Genomic DNA, 21,373 nt, shown 5'->3' with positions numbered 1-21,373 from the left:
ATAAGAGTAATGAAATGGATTTTTCTCTATTGTATGGCTATAGAGAATGTAAATATTATCCCACAGTCAAATCTCCATACTTTAGAAAATTCAATGAAAGTATGTCAAGCACAGCACATTTGTTTATGTTGGTAAATGGATATATGGGTGATGAGTGTTTTTCTACTTGAGGTAATTTGAGTATCTTAATACCAGTAAGATAATAGTATTTCTGAAATTGTACTTTTTTTTTGTTTGTTTTTTTAAAGGTGGTCAAGGAGCTGGTCCTCCTCAAAACCAGATGCAGGTGTCCCACGGGCCACCAAACATGATGCAGCCCAGCCTCATGGGAATTCATGGCAACATGAACAACCAGCAGACTGGTAGTTCTGGGGTTCCTCAGGTGAACCTGGGCAACATACAAGGCCAGCCTCAGCAGGGCCCACCATCTCAGCTGATGAGCATGCACCAGCAGATTGTGCCCTCCCAGGGCCAGATGGTCCAGCAACAAGGAAGCTTGAACCCTCAGAACCCTATGATCCTTTCAAGGACCCCGCTTATGCCACAGGGCCAGATGATGGTGAACCCTCAGAGCCAAAATCTTGGGCCCTCACCCCAAAGGATGACCCCACCCAAGCAGATGCTTCCCCAGCAGGGCCCACAAATGATGGCGCCACATAACCAGATGATGGGGACTCAGGGGCAAGTTTTGCTCCAGCAGAACCCAATGATAGAGCAGATCATGACCAATCAGATGCAGGGGAATAAGCAACAGTTTAACACTCAGAACCAATCCAATGTCATGCCGGGACCAGCACAGATAATGAGGGGACCAACTCCAAACATGCAAGGAAACATGGTGCAGTTTACGGGACAGATGTCAGGACAGATGCTGCCCCAGCAAGGGCCTGTGAACAACAGTCCTTCTCAGGTTATGGGAATTCAGGGCCAGGTCTTACGACCACCGGGGCCCAGCTCACACATGGCCCAGCAGCATGGTGATCCTGCTACTACAGCAAATAATGATGTCAGCTTGTCTCAAATGATGCCTGATGTTAGCATGCAACAAACCAACATGGTCCCCCCACATGTGCAGGCCATGCAGGGAAACAGTGCCTCGGGAAACCACTTCTCAGGCCATGGGATGCCTTTCAATGCACCTTTCAGTGGAGCACCCAATGGAAATCAGATATCCTGTGGTCAGAATCCAGGCTTCCCGGTCAATAAGGATGTCACACTAACAAGCCCGTTGTTGGTCAACCTATTGCAGAGTGACATCTCTGCGGGCCATTTTGGGGTAAACAATAAACAAAACAATACCAATGCAAATAAACCGAAGAAGAAGAAACCTCCTCGGAAGAAGAAAAATAGTCAGCAAGATCTAAAGTAGGTTGTGATAAGTTTGTGTGTTTTTTAAACAAAATATATTTATTTTAAAGTATTTACATATTAATGTCATGTTCAAGTTGTAATGACTGTTTTTTGCACATAGGTATCAGAATGATACATGAGTTAATTATGCCCCCTACTGACTGAATAAGTATTTTGAAAACAAAATAACATTACAGAGAATAGAGAACCTGGTCCACACAAATCCACCACATAAAAACCACATGTACCTTTTAAATATAAATGGATATCATAAAAAGGACCTTTCAGATCTTAAATATATTTAAGATAGAGTTTATTAGAGAAAGGAGGACTTGAGAAGAAAGTATAATTTTGGAATTGACTGCTTGGAATCACATTACACAATTTTAGGAAGCATTATTCACATTATATTATATACCAGCAGTGTTCAACCAGGGAATTTTGCCAAGGACATTTGGCAATGTGTGGAGATGTTTTTGGTCATTACTACGTAGGGTAGGGGCAGAGGAGGAACTCAGTGTTACTGGAATCTAGTGGGTAGAGGCCAGGGATGCAACTAAACATCCTAAAATGCGCAGGCCAGTCCCCACGATAAAGACTTACCTGGTGCAAATGCTAATAGTGTTGAGGTTAAGAAATTTGCTCTACATGAATATTCCTTCTTAAGTTGTATAACAAGCCAACAAAGACAAATGGAGTATTATAACTTGCTTAAACTTTGTTGAATGCATCAAAGACATTACATCTCTTATATCAAAGAACACAATTTTAACCCTTTTTATTTGGGCTACAAAATTGTACTCTAGATAGTTTCATATGTCCACCATTTAGCTCTATTCTAGGGATGATACAATCTGTACATAAGCTTTTGACCTGCTAATGATATATTTTTTAAATCTTTATTGTTGAGTATATTACAGATGTCCCCCTTTACTCCCCCAATGCCCCCCTCCACCTGGTTCCTGCCCCGCCCCAGGCCTTTACCACCCTGTTGTCTGTGTCCATAGGTAAGAACTTAGTTAATCTCTTCCCATCCCTCCTGCCCCCTTCCCTCTGAGATTCATCAGTCTGTTCCATGTTTCCATGCCTCTGATTCTATTTAATTCACCAGTTTGTTTTGTTCATTAGATCTTATTTATTTTTAGATACAGGTTTTTGATATGTATTCATTCATATTTTTATCTTCTTCTTCTTCTTCTTCCTCTTCTTAAAAAATACCTTTCAACATTTCATGTAATACTACTTTGGTGGTGGTGAACTCTTTTAGTCTGTGAAGCTCTTTACCTGACCTTCAATTCTAAATGATAGCTTTGCTGGGTAGAATAATCTTGGTTATAGACCCTTGCTCTTCATCACTTTGAATATTTCTTGCCACTCCCTTCTGGTCTACAAAGTTTCTGTTGCTGCTTTTAAAATTCTCTCTTTGTCTTTAACCCTTGGCATTTTAATTATGATGTGTCTTATTGTCAGCCTCTTTGGGCTCCTCTTGTTTGGGCTCTCTGTGCTTCCTGGATTTGTAAGTTTTTCTTTCACCAGGTAGAAGTTTTTTATCATCATTTCTTCACATAAATTTTCAATGTCTTGCTCTCTCTCTTCTCTCTTCCCCTGTAATGCACCCCCATAGTGCAAATGTTGGTATACTTGAAGTTGTCCCAAAGACTTTATACCATCTTCATACTTTTGGATTGTTTTTTCTTTTTGCTTCCTCATATTCCAAATCATTGATTTGATTCTTGGAATCCTCTACTTTACTGTTGCATCCCAGTAAATTATGCTTAATTTCTAACTGGTCCTTTTTCATGTCTTTGACATTCTCACTAAGATCCTTGAAAGTCTCACTAAGTCCCTTGAAGTTCATGAAAATCCTTGAGTAACCTTATAATCATGGTTTTGAACTCTGTATCCAGTAGTTTGCTTGCTTCCATTTCTTTCATATGTGACATGTTTCTTTGCCTCTGCATTTTGGCTGCTTCCCTGTGTTTGTTTCTATGTATTAGGTAGAGCTGCTATGTCTCCTGGAATTGATAGAGTGGCCTTATGTAGTAGGTATCCTCTAGGGCCCAGTGGCTCAGCCTCTCCAGTCACTTGAGCTGGGCACTTTAGGTGTGCCCCTGTGTGGGCTGTGTGCACAGTCTTGTAAGTTGAGCCTTGATTGCTGTTGGCATCACTGGGAGGAATTGACCTCCAGGCCAATTAGCTGTGAGGACCAGTTGCAACTACAGTGGGAGAGCTGCTGGGTAGGAGACACCCCAATGGAGCAGGACTTGCTTTGGTGCTCACTGAGTGTTTGAGTGTGTCACTTGTGGATTGTAGTGTTGTAATCTGGTATGGTCTGAACCTGTCCAGTGGGTGCACATGCTTTAGGGCCTCCAGGGAGGGGCAGTCAGCCACTGCCTGGGGCCACCTGGCAGGACCTACAAAGTGATCTGAAGATGGCTGTTATTTGTATTAGGCTTGGAAGTGCCCAGCTGTGAAGCAAGGCAGGCTGGTACTAGTACCAGGTCTTAAGCCTTTTATTGACAGGTTTGGAGCATACTGACACCAGCTGCAGCTTGTTTGAGTGATTTTATGAAGTCTGAAGCCTGAGAAAGGGCATTCATATGGAAAAGCTGCTGCAAACAACTTGGGTGGGGTTTCAGGGAATCACCAGGGCAGAGCAAAGTGTGAGCCAGGCTGATGGAGACTCAGATATGACTGCCATTCAGCCCTGTGACAGGGGAGGTCCCAGCACAGGAACAATGACCCCTGCAAGCACCCCTGTCTGGGAGAAAGCCACCCCCAAGTTCCTGCCCCGATGCCGGACAATTCAGTTCTTCCCTTATGTGTGTAGGTCCCCCAAAGCTACCCGGTGCTGGAGCTCAGAGGGTCCGAGTCTGAGTAAGTTTGTGCCCTGTCCCTTTAAAAGGAACACCTGGGTCTCCAGCAGCCTCTATGTCACTCAGCTGCAATCCCCACTGATTTTTACAGCCTATAGTTGTAGGGCCTTCTCTTCCCAGTTTAGGAACCCTGGACTCAGGAGCGGGTGTGGTGCTGGGGCCCCTTGCTCCTTACAAGTGGCCTCCGTAGAGATAATCTCCCTCCTGATTAAAAACGCAGCACACATGGGTATCAGACCAGCCCGTTCAGCACCTCTGCCCCTCCTATCAATCTCAATGTGCTTTCTTCTTTATTTCTCTTGTTGTAGGACTTCCATTCAGTTGCTTCCAGGCGGTTCTGAATGATGGTTGTTCTGTATTTTAATTGTAATTTTGATGTGGTTATGGGAGGCTACTGGCATTTATGTACGCCACCATCTTGGTTCCTCCTGATTGTGATAGGTTTTACCTCAAATCTTACTCATTTATTTCTATGTGGACTTCTTTTGATGGGAAATTTTAAACCTATATAAAATTAGAGTAGTATAATGAAATCCCCCCTCTTCAGTAATTATCAGCTCATAGCCTATCTTGTGCTCTCCCCATTACGCACTTGATTATTTTAAAGCAAATTCATTTTTTTCTTATTTAAAATTCTTTTTAAAAATTTTAATTTATGGATGTTATAGACAGACGAAGGGAGAAAGAGAAACATTGATTCCCCGCGCACACCCCCTCTCCCCCCCACCCCCCCGCCCCAATTGTCCTGAACTTCTTGGTTGATTTCTCGTATGTGCCCTGAGTGGGGATTGAATCTGCAACCTGGTGTATAGGGACAATGCTCTAACCAACTGAACTACCCAGCCAGGCCTAAAGCAAATTCATTTTAAATATTTCAGTATGTACTTCTGAAGGATAAGGAGTTCTTTTGCAAGATCAGTAAGGATACCTAATTTATATTTCATTTACTGAAACTAAGTGTTCATTTAAGTCATGTTTTTTGTTTTAATAAGATAGTTCCAGAAAAAAATATTGATTAAACTGAATTTTCTGCCATTGATTACAAAACTGGAATTCAGAGACATTTATTAACAGGGAATAGTGACAAATGAATGTGAAACGGCCTAATTGAAGTACATTGCTAGAACTGTAGAAAAGAATAGGGGAGCTTTAGTTAAGTATAAATGTTCAAAATAAAACTATCTCCCAGCTTCCCCATATTTCTTTGGTTATCTATATATATAAAAGGCTAATATGCAAAGTGTCCCTTGGGAGTTCAACCGGGAGTTTGATCACTCGCTATGATGTGCACTGACCACCAGGGGGCGTCACAGAACATGGCGGGTGATCAGTGGTGGCGGCAGGGTGTGAGGGAGTGAGGGAAGGAGGAGGTGGGGAGGTGGGAGGGAGTTGTGCGGTAGCAGTGCCTAGGCAGCAAGGGAAGGAGGTGGGGAATCTGATGGGCCCTGATCACTGGCCAGGCCTCAGGACCCTACCCATGCACAGATTTCATGCACTGACCTCTAGTACTCTAATAAAATATGCTCACTTGATGCTTCTTGAATCCTATAAATCAATAATTGTATATGAACAACCTGTATTTTTCTGAATTCAGACTCAGTAAGCCTTTCAGTTATATGATTTTTTCAATAGATCTAAGTTAAATTCTTTACTGCTATCAACCTGTGGGAATAATATTTTTTGTGGTACTATTTATTCCTCCCAGTTGTCTAGGAGTAAAATTGCAAGGTTGTACAGAAGTTATTGGTATGCATTTTTGCTATCTTCATCAGCCCTGAGGGAGATTGCTTATTTGTTGGCATTACAGATAGTTAAAAGGCCTTACACAGTGTCATTCCTAGGAAAGAGAGACAGTAGGTTTTATGGGAAGAACACCTGCTCCCAGCTCTGCCACTAGCGCACTGTGGAACTTTGGGCCTGCCTCTTACACCGCTCTGGGCCTTGGTTTTCTCATCCATACCGTAAGGTGGCCGGACAAGATACCTGAAATTTTTTTAGCAGTATAGTTATTTGAAAGTAAATGATACTATAGAATCCTTACCTATAATTTGAAGTGAGCGAGAAGTTATATAAGGAACTAATTGATGCAGGCATATGTCCTATGGCTTTTTATTTATTTATTTTAAAAATATATTTTATTGATTTTTTTACAGAGAGGAAGGGAGAGGGTTAGAGAGTTAGAAACATCGATGAGAGAGAAACATCCATCAGCTGCTGCCTGCACACCCCCTACTGGGGATGTGCCCGCAACCAAAGTACATGCCCTTGACTGGAATCGAACCTGGGACCCTTCAGTCTGCAGGTCGACGCTCTATCCACTGAGCCAAACCGGTTAGGGCTCCTGTGGCTTTTTTTTTTTTAATAGTATTTATTTTTATTTTATTTTATTGTTTAAAGTATTACAAAGAGTAGTACATATGTCTCCTTCCTATGGCTTTTTTAAAGGATTAAAGGTAAAGCGCAAAATACTACACAGAATACAGTGAGATAAAAATACTGTCTAAAAGTAGATGACCAAGATCAGGGCAAAGGGAACCTAAAGGTAGGAAAGAAAGGTGCAATTAGGAGAAAGCTTACAAACAAAATGAGAAATGTGAGCACTGTGGTTCTTTGGGAATGTGGATGTTAGTCAATAACATTTTCTTCATTTCTTCCCCACTAAAAGTTTTAAGCTACACTCGGGTAAAAGTGAAAGCATCCCAAACCCAATAGGGATGTCTGCAAATATTCATTCTGCAGCAAAATTAATTGCTTTGTTCTGGTATTCTCTGTCTCTTCTGAATACCATTTTCATCAGCAGCCTACAACTTCTTGCCAGGTGTTTTAAATGTTGGAGCCAGCACCGTGAAAAAGAGACAATCTGGAAACTGGTTGAATTTTATATAGCACAGATAGTGTGGTTTTTCAGTGACAGTACCTTATAATGTTGGTAGCCCAAACTAGGATCCAGTCTTAAAACATCTAAAAGATGTGCTAATAGATTTTAAAGTTTAATGAAATTACCAGATTATTTTTTAAAGATTTTTTTATTGATTTTTAGAGAGAGGGGAAGGGAGAGGGGGAGAGAGAAATATCGATGTAATGATCTGCTGCCTCCTGCACACCCCCTACCGGGGTTCAAGTCTACTACCTGGGCATGCGCCCTGACCAGGAATCAAACCAGCAACCTTTCAGTGCATGGGACGATGCCCAACAAACTGAGCCACTCTGGCCAGGGCCCAGATTATTTTTATGCCAAATATTAAATATTTTATCAGACTAGGGAGATGTAAATAATGATATGCATGACCATGCAAACAGATTTTAGTTCTTCAGAAATAGGGGAGGAGTTTTGTGTATGAACTATCCAATTTACTCAAATGTGCAATTTATTTTTAGTGCCCCAGATACTCGCCCCGCTGGTCTAGAGGAGGCCGATCAGCAGCCATTGCCTGGAGAACAAGGAATTAATTTGGACAACTCAGGCCCTAAACTGCCAGAATTTTCAAACCGACCACCAGGTGATAAAATGTTAAAGATTATATGCTTGTCATCATTTATACATTACAAGACTTCTCTTCAGGGAAACAATAGTATATTGTTTTGTCTCCTAACTATGGTAGCAGTTTAATATGTCTAGTATTTGGAAACTTTGCTTTGATAGTAAGAAAAATTTCAAATATTTCTGAAGGCATATAGATTCTGTTCAGATGAGTGTTTAAGTCTTCATAAGATCAGACTTAAATGTCAAGTGCCTCTTTATTCTTGTCAATATAAAGGTTATAGTTGGCATCAAAATGGAATAAGATTAAATGAAAAGATATTTTCACTTTAATCCTGCTTGCCTGCTTCTTTCCTATAGCCTTTCCTACTGGGTCTTTCTCAGAGCAGAGAACTACCAGGGTTTAAAATAAGTTTTTAAATAGAAGTTTTATTATGAATCTTTGAACATAAAAGAATACATAAAGAGTTATAAAAAGGACAGTGTGTACCTACCACCTAACCTAAAAATAAATTGGACCAATATTGTGGAAGCCCAGTGTGTTGTACCCCTCTCTGATTATAAAATAATATTACCCTCTAAAGGCTGAAAAATTATTTTGAAAAGGAAAATGTTTTCAAAATTCATTCATTCCAACCTAGGAATTATAGAACCAAGGCCAGCTGCCATAGTATCTCTATACCTGAGCAGTGATTTGTAACCTTACTCCCCTGTTACACAGTTGAAAACACACAAGCCTGTCACATTTAGGACACTCTCCTCTATGTGTACAAAGGACTATGTTTTTTACTTCCTCACAAGTTATTTCACCTTTTTGGCATGTAAGAGAGTGGTATCATTTTAGGGATAAACTTTAATCCACCCTTAATTTATGTATTTTAAGTGAATGAAAAAAATTAACTCTATCATGATATCAGTACTTTGTGTTATTTATTACAAATTCTTTGGGCACACTACACTTCCCGTCAGTGAGTTGCAGCAGCACAATTGAGGCTGGGCGGTTATCAGTCTTTGGCATGTCTAGAAGGCATTCGAACAGGAAGCTACCTACTTCCCTCAGTCACACCTGAATTCTTAATATATGAATCTCAGGGGTCCTCACACCTGGGATTATTGCTTCCTGTCTACAGTTTGCAAACTGGGAGCCTGCAGGCTGAATTTGGCCTATAATGTGTTTGACTTGTCATGCAGTGTCTTAAACCAAACAAAAAGCCTGAATTTAAATGCCTTTAGACAGAGCATTTGCTCAGCGGTTTGACTCTGTCCACAGAACTACTTCTGTCTTATATCAGGCCACTTCTCTTCACAACCAGTCTGACCCCTAAAGGCATGAGTTTGCATCCCTTGATTAATAAATTTGGTTCTTGATTATATTATATGCACTGTGTTGTATCCTGGCTTTTCCTCTCCACCATTCTGTTACGGCAACCCCATCTGTCTTATCATTAGTGTCCTTTGGACTGCTGCCTCCAGCTTCTAGAACTTTATAGCAGCCATGCCCTTTGCTGTTACTTTCGAGAGGCTGCAGTATTGTCTATGCTACGTTCTTTGCTATTTACTATACTGTCTGGTGGCCTGATTTTAAAAATACAAGGCATTTGTGTCATAGCCCTGACATCAAGGGACTTCTATAGAAATTACAATTTTCTTAACATGGGAACCTGAGTTAAACCTATGGAAATGCCATGTTATTGACTTTATAACTGTAAAGAAGTTACTTGAGCCTAAAACAAAAAAGGATTTTAAAAAAATCTTCACAGCTGGATTCTGCATATTGTACTCATTGGTACCATGGAACTCTTTGGCCAGAAGATTTTAATTCACTCTTGAGCACAGGGTCTGACCCTGTGGATCAGCAGCATTTGATAGCTATCTGAAAATCTTGAGCCAGCATTTCTTCCAATGCCAGAGCCAACCATTCTTATTCCTGCACCTTCTTAAAACTTTCCAAATGTATTTTTCATGCAACAATGGAATAAATCTAGTTTGTGAAATTGTATCGCAACTATATGCCCACTTTTTCCCACTAACCTACCTTTATTCTTGGTTAATGTTTTCATCCTTTCGATTGATGATGTAAGGTTTGGGGTCTAAATGCCAAATAAAATCTTCACAAAAGAATCATTTGAGATGTTGCCTTCTACAAATCTATAGGGCATCGTCCCTTAGAGTTATTTTCTTGAAATTATTATTGATTTCAGAGAGAAAGGGAGGAGGAGAGAGAGAGAGATAGAAACATCAATGATGAGAGAGAATCATTGATTGGCTGCCTCCTGCATTCCCCACATTGGAGATCAAGCTCATAATCCAGGCATGTGCCCTAACTGGAAATCAAACTGTGACCTCTTGATTCATAGGTTGATGCTCAACCACTGAACCACACTGGCTGATAAGAAATTATTTTTTATTCCTGAGGACTATGCTTCTGGCTTACTTGTTCTCCAGTTATGGATTCATAGAAAATAAAGTTTAGCATGTAAGAAAATAAATGAAAATTAATATACTTAAAAAATCTTCAGTGCCCTCATTTTATTTTCAATGTGTATATCAACCTCTATTAGCTCCAACTATTTATTAAACTGATTTATGTTGGAAGGGCAGTTTAATTCAGTTGGGTTCCCCCAAAGGATTGAACCTGAGGGATGCAGCATGATGTGTGGAGCCAATGGATTAGAGTAATTTTAAATTCCTCTTAAGTAATTGAATCCTAGAATGTTATATTTTACTTCTGTAGAAAGACTTAAAAGGCTATCTTGGTGCTCACTTCAGCAGCACATTTACTAAACAATACAGAGAAGATTAGCATGGCCCCTGCGCAAGGAGGACACACAAATTCGTGAAGCATTCCATAAAACAAAAAAAAGGCTCTCTTCGATGCTGGTGTTTTCAACAAAACCAAGTCTTAAAAAAATTAATCTGAACAGAAAAGTAATTAAACTGAAAAAGTGAATCCTAATTGCTTTACTTCATTCACAAATAAAGTGAAATATTTATGCCTGCATGAGACCCCAATGCTGGGTGGTCAGCTTCTTGCTGTTGATGGAGCTTTTCTCGTTTCATCTAAATGTTTTCTCGTTTCATCTAAATGTATAAAATCGGCCACTTGTAGTGCATGACACAGATTGTCTATCAGAATCTTAGTAGTAATGCCTCATTGAGACCCTAAAGACTGAGGAACTCAAGTTGATGCTATGCTTTTTGCTTCCTTAAGCAGTGTGCCCTTGGCTTATGTCAAATAATGGGGGCCTTCCCCATCCCCCCTGGGAGCGGGCATGCCTGAGCTGTTTGTGCACAGTCTGTGTTGCCTAAATGAGTATTGCTTGGCGATACTCTGAAGGTAGCAAAGCTTTTCTTGCTAAAAATCTAACTTCCCTGATTTTGGGGGCTTGTTTTAGGTTATCCTTCTCAACCAGTTGAACAGAGGCCACTTCAGCAGATGCCTCCTCAGCTCATGCAGCATGTGGCACCCCCACCACAGCCATCACAGCAGCAGCCACAGCCACAACTGCCACCACCACAGCAGCAGCAACCACCACCTCCCAGTCAGCCACAGTCTCAGCAGCAGCAACAGCAACAGCAACAGCAACAGCAGCAGCAGCAACAAATGATGATGATGCTTATGATGCAGCAGGACCCCAAATCAGTTAGGCTTCCAGTCTCCCAAAACGTCCATCCCCCAAGAGGCCCCCTGAACCCGGAGTCCCAGAGAATGCCCATGCAACAGAGTGGCAGTATGCCTGTCATGGTCAGTTTGCAAGTGCCACCGTCACCTGATAAACAAAGAATGCCAATGCCTGTGAATACTCCTTTGGGAAGCAATTCAAGGAAAATAGTATATCAGGAAAACCCACAGAATCCTTCCAGCTCACCACTGGGAGAGATGTCCTCACTTCCTGAAGCGAGTAGCAGTGAAATACCATCTGTCTCAGGAGGCCCAAATAACATGCCTTCACATTTAGTAGTTTCCCAGAATCAGTTAATGATGACAGTGCCCAAACCTGGACCATCACCCCTTCCAGCAACTCAAGGTGCAACTCCCCAGCAACCCCCTATAAATTCCCTGCCCAGCTCTCATGGCCACCACTTTCCAAATGTGGCTGCTCCGACACAAACATCTCGGCCTAAAACACCAAACAGAGCCAGCCCCCGGCCTTACTATCCTCAGACACCCAACAACCGCCCTCCCAGCACAGAACCTTCAGAGATCAGTCTGTCACCAGAAAGACTCAATGCCTCTATAGCAGGACTGTTTCCCCCACAGATTAATATTCCTTTACCTCCTAGGCCAAATCTAAACAGGGGCTTTGATCAACAGGGCCTAAATCCAACAACTTTGAAGGCCATCGGGCAAGCACCTTCAAATCTTACCATGAATAATCCTTCCAATTTTGCTGCCCCACAGACTCACAAATTAGATTCTGTGGTGGTGAATTCTGGAAAGCAGTCTAATTCTGGAGCAACAAAACGGGCAAGCCCAAGCAACAGTCGTAGGTCTAGTCCTGGGTCCAGTAGGAAAACCACTCCAAGTCCTGGGAGACAAAATTCAAAAGCCCCTAAACTTACTCTGGCCTCTCAGACAAATGCAGCCCTGTTACAGAACGTGGAGTTGCCAAGAAATGTATTGGTCAGTCCCACTCCGTTGACCAACCCCCCTGTACCTGGGAGCTTTCCTAACAACAGTGGGCTGAATCCTCAGAATTCTACCATGCCTGTGGCTGCCGTGGGGAGCACTCTCGAGGATAACAAGGAGAGTTTGACTATGCCTCAGGACAGTGATTGCCAGAATTCCCAGGGTAGGAAGGAGCAGGTAAACGTTGAGCTAAAAGCAGTACCTGCCCAAGAAGTTAAAATGGTTGTCCCTGAAGATCAATCCAAAAAAGATGGACAACCTTTGGATCCTAACAAACTTCCCAGCGTCGAAGAGAACAAAAATTTGGTGTCACCTGCTATGAGGGAAGCACCAACATCATTAAGTCAACTTCTTGACAACTCTGGAGCTCCTAATGTGACCATAAAACCCCCTGGGCTTACAGATGTAGAAGTAACACCTCCAGTAGTTTCTGGGGAGGATCTGAAAAAAGCATCTGTCATTCCCACACTGCAGGATCCGTCTTCTAAAGAACCCTCAAATTCCCTAAATTTACCTCATAGTCATGAGCCGTGTTCAACCCTTGTTCATACAGAATTGAGTGAGGTCAGTTCTAACGTTGCACCAAGCATCCCTCCAGTAATCTCAAGACCTGTCAGCTCTTCCTCCATTTCCACTCCTTTGCCCCCAAATCAGATAACTGTTTTTGTAACTTCCAATCCCATCACAACTTCAGCTAACACATCAGCAGCTCTGCCAACTCATCTGCAATCTGCACTAATGTCAACTGTCGTCACAATGCCCAATGTGGGTAGCAAGGTTATGGTTTCTGAGGGACAGTCAGCTGCTCAGTCTAATGCCCGGCCTCAGTTCATTACACCTGTCTTTATCAATTCATCTTCAATAATTCAGGTTATGAAAGGATCACAGCCAAGCACAATTCCTGCAGCCCCACTGACAACCAACTCTGGCTTGATGCCTCCCTCCGTTGCAGTTGTTGGCTCATTACACATACCTCAGAACATAAAATTTTCTTCTGCTCCTGTACCGCCTAATGCTCCCTCCAGTAGCCCTGCTCCGAGCATACATACAAGTCGACCCTTGGTCCTTAACTCACGAGCCACCCCTGTTCAGCTTCCTTCCCCGCCTTGTACAACAACTCCATTTGTCCCACCTCATCCCCCTGTCCAGCAAGTGAAAGAATTGAATGCAGATGAGGCTAGTCCTCAGGTGAGCACCTCAGCAGATCAAAGCACTCTGCCCTCTTCACAGTCAACTGCAATGGTTTCTCCCCTTTTGACCAATAGTCCAGGCTCCTCTGTCAACCGGCGAAGCCCAGTTTCATCTAGTAAGGGCAAAGGAAAAGTGGACAAAATCGGCCAGATTTTGCTAACCAAGGCTTGTAAGAAAGTTACAGGCTCTCTTGATAAAGGGGAAGAGCAATACGGTGCAGATGGAGAGACTGAAGGTCATGGGGTTGAGACCACAGCTCCAGGGCTTGTGGGAACAGAACAGTTACCCACAGAACTGGACAGTAAAACCCCAACGCCCCCAGCACCCACTCTGCTAAAAGTGACCTCTAGCCCCATGGGCTCGGGCTCCACCTCAGCAGGACCCAGCTTACCTGGCAGTACCCTCCCCACCAGTGTACGCTCAATTGTAACCACTCTCGTACCCTCTGAGCTCATCTCCGCGGCGCCAGCTACAAAAAACAATCATGTTGGCATAGCATCTGAGCCACTTGCAGGTGGCCTAGTGGAGGAGAAGGTGGGATCCCATCCAGAGCTGCTTCCCAGCATAGGTATGTACTCGGGCCTGGCATCATCTCCTCCTGTCCGTTTGTTGGTGACCTATCCCACAAGAGAAAGCATGGTTCTTTTTCTACTTGGAGGAAGAAGAATAGGCTCAGTGGCAATAGTGGTGTTTCTTTTATTGGAAGTACATCGGGGAAATATATTTTATAAATTCCATGTTACGTTTACATTGATTAACGTGGTCCTGAGATAATGATATGCCTTTCATTTATATAGTTTTCCATTTTACAGGGAAACTTCTACATATGTCACATCATCTTCATACCAAACTATGTTAGGTAGCCCTAACCCCATTCTATGGGTGAGTAGATTGAAGCTCAGAGTAGTTCAGTATTTGTTTAAAGTGTATATTGTTAGCCTCCAGTTTGACATTGACCCTGAAATGTAAACAGCAGTTTCTGTAGGTTCTCCTCACCATGGTAAAACTGCTCTCAACAGTTTCAGAGCAGGGTTCCCTAGCCCCTTCCTCACTCGACTCTGTCCCAGAGACTATTCCATCCAAACTGCTGCTCCCGAAAATCAGGTTTCATGATAATAGGCATGGGCAAAACAAAGTGCTTAAGAGACAGGCTTGGGTTGGTATCACAGCACCAGCATTTACCAGATATGTGTGCTTTTAGGCAAGTTCCTTGACCACTCCAAACTTCAGTTTCCTTCTTTGTAATATGGGGACAGTAATAGTTGGAAGCATTCAATGAGATGATGCATATAACATGCTTAGCGCAAAACTAGAATATAGTAATAATTTAGTAAATGGTAATAAAATTGTTACGTTTCTTTTTTATGCAGTCTCTATAAATTAGTCTATTCCATTTATGTGTATCTAATCCAGATTGTTTCCTGTATTAAAGTGGCCTAACAATGGAAGCATAGTTTCCTAATACTTCCCCCTCTTCCCTTTGCACTCATCCCCCTCACACACACACACATGTTCTTCCTTCTGTGAATCTTAAGTGGTACAGAAGCTAGGAAGGACCTTTGCTATATCCTAGGCCAGTTAATAGTGCCTATCTTGTTTATGCAGCCAAAATGCTTCGAGTGCCTACCCCTGCGTGGTAAGCACCCAGGAGAAGGGGCAGAAAGAACACAAGCTTCAGGGTAAGATCAGAGTTCAAATTCTAGCTCTACTGGTTACCAATCAGAGTTGGATAAATTCCTTAACTTCTTGTAAGCCCATGTGCTTCACCTGTAAAATGGAGATTGTAATTCTTGCCTCACAGAGTTTATACAAAGATTCAATGAGCCTAGCTAGCACAAAGGGGCCAGCACACTGCCTCATAGAGCTCTGGAAAGGTCAATTCCCCTTCTCTGCCTTTTCACTTCAATGTTCAAGACACAGAGAGGGAGAACGGCCTTTAAGGAGTTCACTAAGAGACTTCACAGGGCTCAGCGCTGTAGGGTTCTGGTTCTAGTTCTACTGAGGTAGGTGAGCCCTAAGGATTAAAAAGCAACCTCATATTACTTACATATAGTCTCTGCTATTAAATGTTTCCATTCTACTTCCTTCCAGGGAACTTTTCCCTCTGGCACCAAGAAAATAATGGTGAAGTGATTATATCTGGATCATATTTAATCCTAGAGAAATGTGTAAGCCTTGGGAAGATGAACCAGCAATTGGGAAGTTCTTAATTTTAGTTAAGATTGTTTCCATTTTTTTTCAAGGGGCTGCTGTGCTTTCACCTTGAAAATGTGAGAAAGCAATACTGGAGTTAAAAGTAGAAGTTATAATTTTAAACTTTATCAAATAAGCATACAAAAATTCTTAATACAAATGCATTAAGGTGCATTTTTTTTACCAGGGTGGGGAGAGAAATCTACAAAATTCATCATTTCCATAGGCGGGTAAAACTTACTGCAGTTTATCTAGGATGTTAGACTGAAGTATCAGGATGGGAGGACATACCCTTGAGTGACTGTGGCATATCTGTGCCCTTTAGTCTTTACTGTATGACCCAAGAAGTTTCCATTCTAAAGTATATTGTGTATTCTATTCCATTCCTTTTCAAGGGCCTACATTCTGTCTGTCCTTCAAATACCTAATTCTTATGTTTCTTCCTTTAGTGTACCTTAAGATTTCTCAGTTTAGAATTGATCTCCCATGCTTTGGACTCCCATAGCACTTTATGTGAATCCATATAACATAGTGCATTCCAGCGTGCCACATTTGTATATCTTATATTTAATACTAGATTGAATTCCTGATGGGCAGAAAGGATGTAATTTGATCTCTAAGGGTGCTTGGCACAGTGCCTTGCCCCTAGTAAGTTCTTGGTACCTGCCAGATAAGTAAATAACATATCAAATTGATTTTTTTAATATATTTTATTGATTTTCCACAGAGAGGAAGGGAGAGAGACAGAGAGTCAGAAACACCGATGAGAGAGAAACATCGATCAGCTGCCTCCTGCACATCTCCCACTGGGGATGCGCCCGCAACCCAGGCACATGCCCCTGACCGGGATCGAACCCGGGACCTCTCAGTCCGCAGGCCGACGCTCCATCCACTGAGCCAAACCGGTTTTGGCTCAAATTGATTTTTTAAGTATGAATTGAATACCTGTTTTCTATCCATTGCTCTTGCCAGGTGCTGTAGGAGTACAAAATAAATTATATGGTTCATTTCAAATCTCAAGGAGTATAGTCTTTAGAGGGATGAGACAGAATTTTTTAAATGGTAGGGTGTGCCGAAACCGGTTTGGCTCAGTGGATAGAGCGTCGGCCTGCGGACTGAAAGGTCCCAGGTTCGATTCCGGTAAAGGGCATGTACCTGGGTTGCAGGCATATCCCCAGTGGGAGATGTGCAGGAGGCAGCTGATCGATGTTTCTCTCTCATCGATGTTTCTAACTCTCTATCTCTCTCCCTTCCTCTCTGTAAAAAATCAATAAAATATATTTAAAAAATAAAAAAATAAAAATAAATGGTAGGGTGAATGGTGTAATTCATTGTTCCTCTGAAAGTGGTTTGGTTTGCCTACTAAGGTACACTTTTGGGTTTTTAAAACACCGGACAGAACTTAACGCCAAGAAGCAAAAATTATGAGTGCTATTGTTCTCATAGCCACCTCCTTACTTGATCTTTGTACACACAAAAGGAAAAACAAGTATCCCTAGTGTTAGTCTTTATTACTCAGTGTTGTAGTAGTTAATTTTTTTAAGTAAGTTTTGAAATATAATTTCAAAGTCAACTTCAAGTACTGTGTTCTAAGAGTATATATATTTCAGCAGTTGCTTAGACCTTGATTCAATCAATGCTTTCTGTTTTGTTTAGGAAATAAAATAAAAGACCTATGTATTTTTTTTTTCTTGCCTTAGCCCCTTCACAGAATTTAGTCCCTAAGGAAACTCCAGCCACAGCACTGCAGGGGTCTGTTGCCAGACCAGGTAAGGTGCACTTTGGAAAAAACTCTCAGAGTGGAATGGGTTACAAGTGTAGGAACTATTGCTGTCCTGAATGTGCCAGGAAGTGGCTGAAACTATCTTAATCAGTTTGCTTCAGAGCAGTCTTTGGTTAATAGCAGAGCTTGTGAAGTACTATTTGAGGTTATTTTCCCCCCAACCAGCTTACTCTCTTACACATTCCTGGTGTCAGCCAGGGAACTCAAGAAGAGCATCTCAGTGCCCATTGTCTGTCTGTCGCCCAGCCATGGGTGGTTTCCATTGCAGAGTTCACCCTGTTCCATAACTCTGACATTCATAGCTGGCAGCTGACTGGCTAGAATATGGTACTTACTGAGGTGACAAACGTTACTGCACTAAGATAGTAATTGCATTATCATGACAGGAGTGGAGGCTTGTTTTGAGAACCTCTGCTACAGTGAGGTAGCAATGCCTTCAGGGAAACAGAGTCATTTCAGTCATCTCTGGATGGCATTAAGTTTCTTCTCATGATCAAGATACTGTAAATAGCACTAAGGATGGTGTTTTTGGAAGGTGAAGTCGATGGTAATCTGACAAATAATTGCTGTGGGATGCTGGGCCAGCTCTGAATGCATGCGGATCTTGATGGCAATAACAACACTGCCTTCATAGATTAGACTGCCAAACAGGTAAATAACATAGATGCGTTGTAGTTTAGTCTTGCCCACATCATTGTCACTGTAGGTCATTCTAGGGGTACCAGAAAAAAAAAAGACGTATGATTGCTTTCCACAAGTAGGTTAGAATCTCACAGCACAATTGATACACTTGACAACATTTGTAAGCAAGAAACACAATCATGTTTAATTTTGTGTGTAAGCCAGTGAAAGTGAGGTATACCTTGTGATTGATTATGTTCTAAGCCTGCTTCAGGGTGTTCTGTCCTGTGTGACAGGACTTTCTACTGCACACTCTTGATAAAATCAGGCCTCTGAACAAATGAACAAAAGCATTTTAACCACCCAGACTCTTCCTTAGCTACCATCTGGCCCAGGGGTGGGCAAACTTTTTGACTCGAGGGCCACAATGGGTTCTTAAACTGGACCGGAGGGCCGGAACAAAAGCGTGGATGGAGTGTTTGTGTGAACTAATATAAATTCAAAGTAAACATCATTACATAAAAGGGTACGGTCTTTTTTTTTTTTTTTAGTTTTATTCATTTCAAACGGGCTGGATCCGGCCCGTGGGCCGTAGTTTGCCCACGGCTGATCTGGCCACATGATACCTGACATTTGTGGGAATGGAACAGATTATTTAGATAAAGGGTTATGATGGTAAACCTCATTTTTGGTGAGAAAAGGAGTAACTAAAAAAGGGAAGGGAATTCTGTTTCCTGTCCCAAATTTTTACTCCAGAAAATGGGCTTTACAGTATCATATGTCCTCAAAATAACTGGCCCAAGAATCCTGTTCCTTTTCAGAGTTTGACTTAGATGAATCTCCTTAAAATACCCACAAAGCCACTAATTGCCTTCACCAAACCCTGTTTGATCCTGATTTACATGAATTAACTGTGATAGTATTGAATTTTGTTCCAAAAGATCAAGCTAATCAAGATTTTTTTGTAATCACCCTCTTTTGACAAAGCCATTTTCATTTTTGAGCACATTACCTAAGTTTCTTTGCTCCAGCAGAGCCAGCAAGGCAGCAGAGACTCAATGAGTTGGCATCTGTTTCTTAGGGAGGGGCTTCCATGTTATATGGGTCAGATATGGGGAGCTTAGGAGCAAATAAGAAGCAAAGATTCTCTTCTGCCAGCATCTTGCATTAAAGGCAGAGTAATCCAGCCCCCTTGTATGAAGCTGCATCAACATGAGCATCATAGCAACAATAATAATAACTAATACTAGGGGTTAGGAGTCGGGTGGAGGGGGTCAATGCGGGGAGAGGAACATCTGTAATACTTTCAACAATAAAGACAAATTTAAAATTTTGTAAATAAATTACTTAAAAATAATAATAGGTAATACTGAGTTATTTACTAAGCACCAGGTGCTGTACTAAAATTTTTATATGTGATATTTCATTTAATCTTTGAAGTGGGTAAAGTGGTTTCAGATGAGGCATTGAGCACAGAGAGGTCAAGTAATTTGTTTAGGGTCCCATGGCTAATAAGCAATGAAGTCACAGTTTTAACGTAGGCACTCTAGGCTTCATTGCCTTTAGATTACCATGTAAGCTATTGGGTATGTTAGACATGTACACTGAGTATGAGTTGCTGAATTATCTAAAAGTAGGGACAGGACTGTAGGAGACCAGAGTCAGGAGAGATCACTGCTATCTGATGCATCAGGAAGTCTTTAGAAAAGATGGAACTACCTAAAGGCATATAATGTAGGAAAAAGATGTTTTTCTGCTGGAGCTGAGAAAGAAGTGCCTGGTAAACCCATAGGATGCTTATTTAAGCAAAACGCTGATAGACAAATTACCGAGGTTTTTATTTCTTGGAGAGGGCATTGCTAGGAGGTTGAAGAACAGGAACATAATGGGGTCTATAGGAATATCTCAAAGCAAAGCTGTCTGCCCTCTAAAATTCCATGAGGAAGTCCTTTGAAGGAGAATGCATTCTTAATAGATTTTAAGACATATTAAAAGATTACTGTCTTTTTTTAAGAAGAGTCAAAAGAGTAGAAATAAATTTTTTTTAAATATATTTTATTGATTTTTTTACAGAGAGGAAGGGAGAGAGATAGAGAGTTAGAAATATCGATGAGAGAGAAACATCGATCAGCTGCCTTCTGCACATCTCCTACTGGGGATGTGCCCGCAACCCAGGTACATGCCCTCGACCGGAATCGAACCCGGGACCTTTCAGTCCGTAGGCTGACGCTCTATCCACTGAGCCAAACCGGTTTCGGCTGGAAATAAATTTTAAGAATGAAAACAAATCTCTTCTACATGAGAGAAAGAGGCTTATTTTACTAACCAATTATACCTGGGTGGAATATGAACCAGGCAGTGTGAATTTAGTTCTATTGATCCAAACAGATTTCACAGTGTGGAGTAAAAATAAAAATAGACCAAGTATGTGTCTTACGCCCCAGACAACTGAATTGTGTCTGTGCCAGCTCTGTCTCTATATCATGTAGGGTGAGGATACTGCTGGGCACTGAGACATGTTAGCCTAAATAGGGCATTCAGAATCTTGTGGACACCTAGCTTCTCCCTGTGGACATATACACCATACACTTCCACATCTCATTTCTGTCCTTTGTATTTTTTACAGAACTTGAGGCAAATGCTGCCATAGTCTCTGGACAAAGGTAAGATGATCATTTCTGCAGACTTAGCATCAATATGGCATAAGCCTCTTTGAAGGGTATCTGCTTTCTTAGCCTTGAAACCCCTTCTAAACTAGGGAGCTATCATGAGTCCTAACCTTTCAGAGGTGACATTTTTTGAAATAAAACTTGGTGGCTAAATTTCTATCTTTCTTGATTGTTTTGAAAACTAAATGAGATAATATGTTCTGCACTCAGCATAGTGAGTAAATAAATATCTAGTATATAGGAGCTGTTGCTATCATAGTCATTAATAATAATCCTTGCAACACCTTCTGAAGTATAACTGTTTGATCCTCAAGGCAGAAGAGGAAAAAAGCCCAGCGTGGTCTGACCCCAAAAATCCATGCTTTTTTTGTTGTTTTCTATGCTGTCTCACATAACCTAACAAAATGAAATGCAACTGTGGCTTCTACCTCATTAGCCCCATGTTGTTGTTTTCAAAAAGCCATTCCTTTTCAGTGTAGGATTGCACTAGATAACATTTTAAACAATTTCTTATATTTGTACATCAACTTAGTTTGTAAAACACATTCACAATCATTCTGTCATTTAATCCTCATATTG

General features: G+C 41.5%; 1 protein-coding gene across 1 annotated transcript in view; it reads left to right on the top strand.

Annotated features, from left to right (window-relative positions):
• NCOA6 (nuclear receptor coactivator 6) overlaps positions 1-21,373 on the top strand; it is a 69,329-nt gene that overhangs the window by 36,192 nt on the left and 11,764 nt on the right. The window contains exons 8-12 of the mRNA XM_081097019.1: positions 249-1,365; positions 7,605-7,726; positions 11,103-14,096; positions 17,422-17,490; positions 20,752-20,788. Coding sequence (XP_080953145.1) covers positions 249-1,365; positions 7,605-7,726; positions 11,103-14,096; positions 17,422-17,490; positions 20,752-20,788 — 4,339 coding nt within the window. The remainder of the gene's footprint in view (positions 1-248; positions 1,366-7,604; positions 7,727-11,102; positions 14,097-17,421; positions 17,491-20,751; positions 20,789-21,373) is intronic.

Source organism: Myotis nattereri (assembly GCF_964212035.1).
Source record: "Myotis nattereri genome assembly, chromosome: 8".
In the NCBI taxonomy this organism is placed as follows: domain Eukaryota; kingdom Metazoa; phylum Chordata; class Mammalia; order Chiroptera; family Vespertilionidae; genus Myotis; species Myotis nattereri.
The sequence above is the reverse complement of the archived record's forward strand: the minus strand, read 5'-3'. Positions and strand labels throughout refer to the sequence as shown.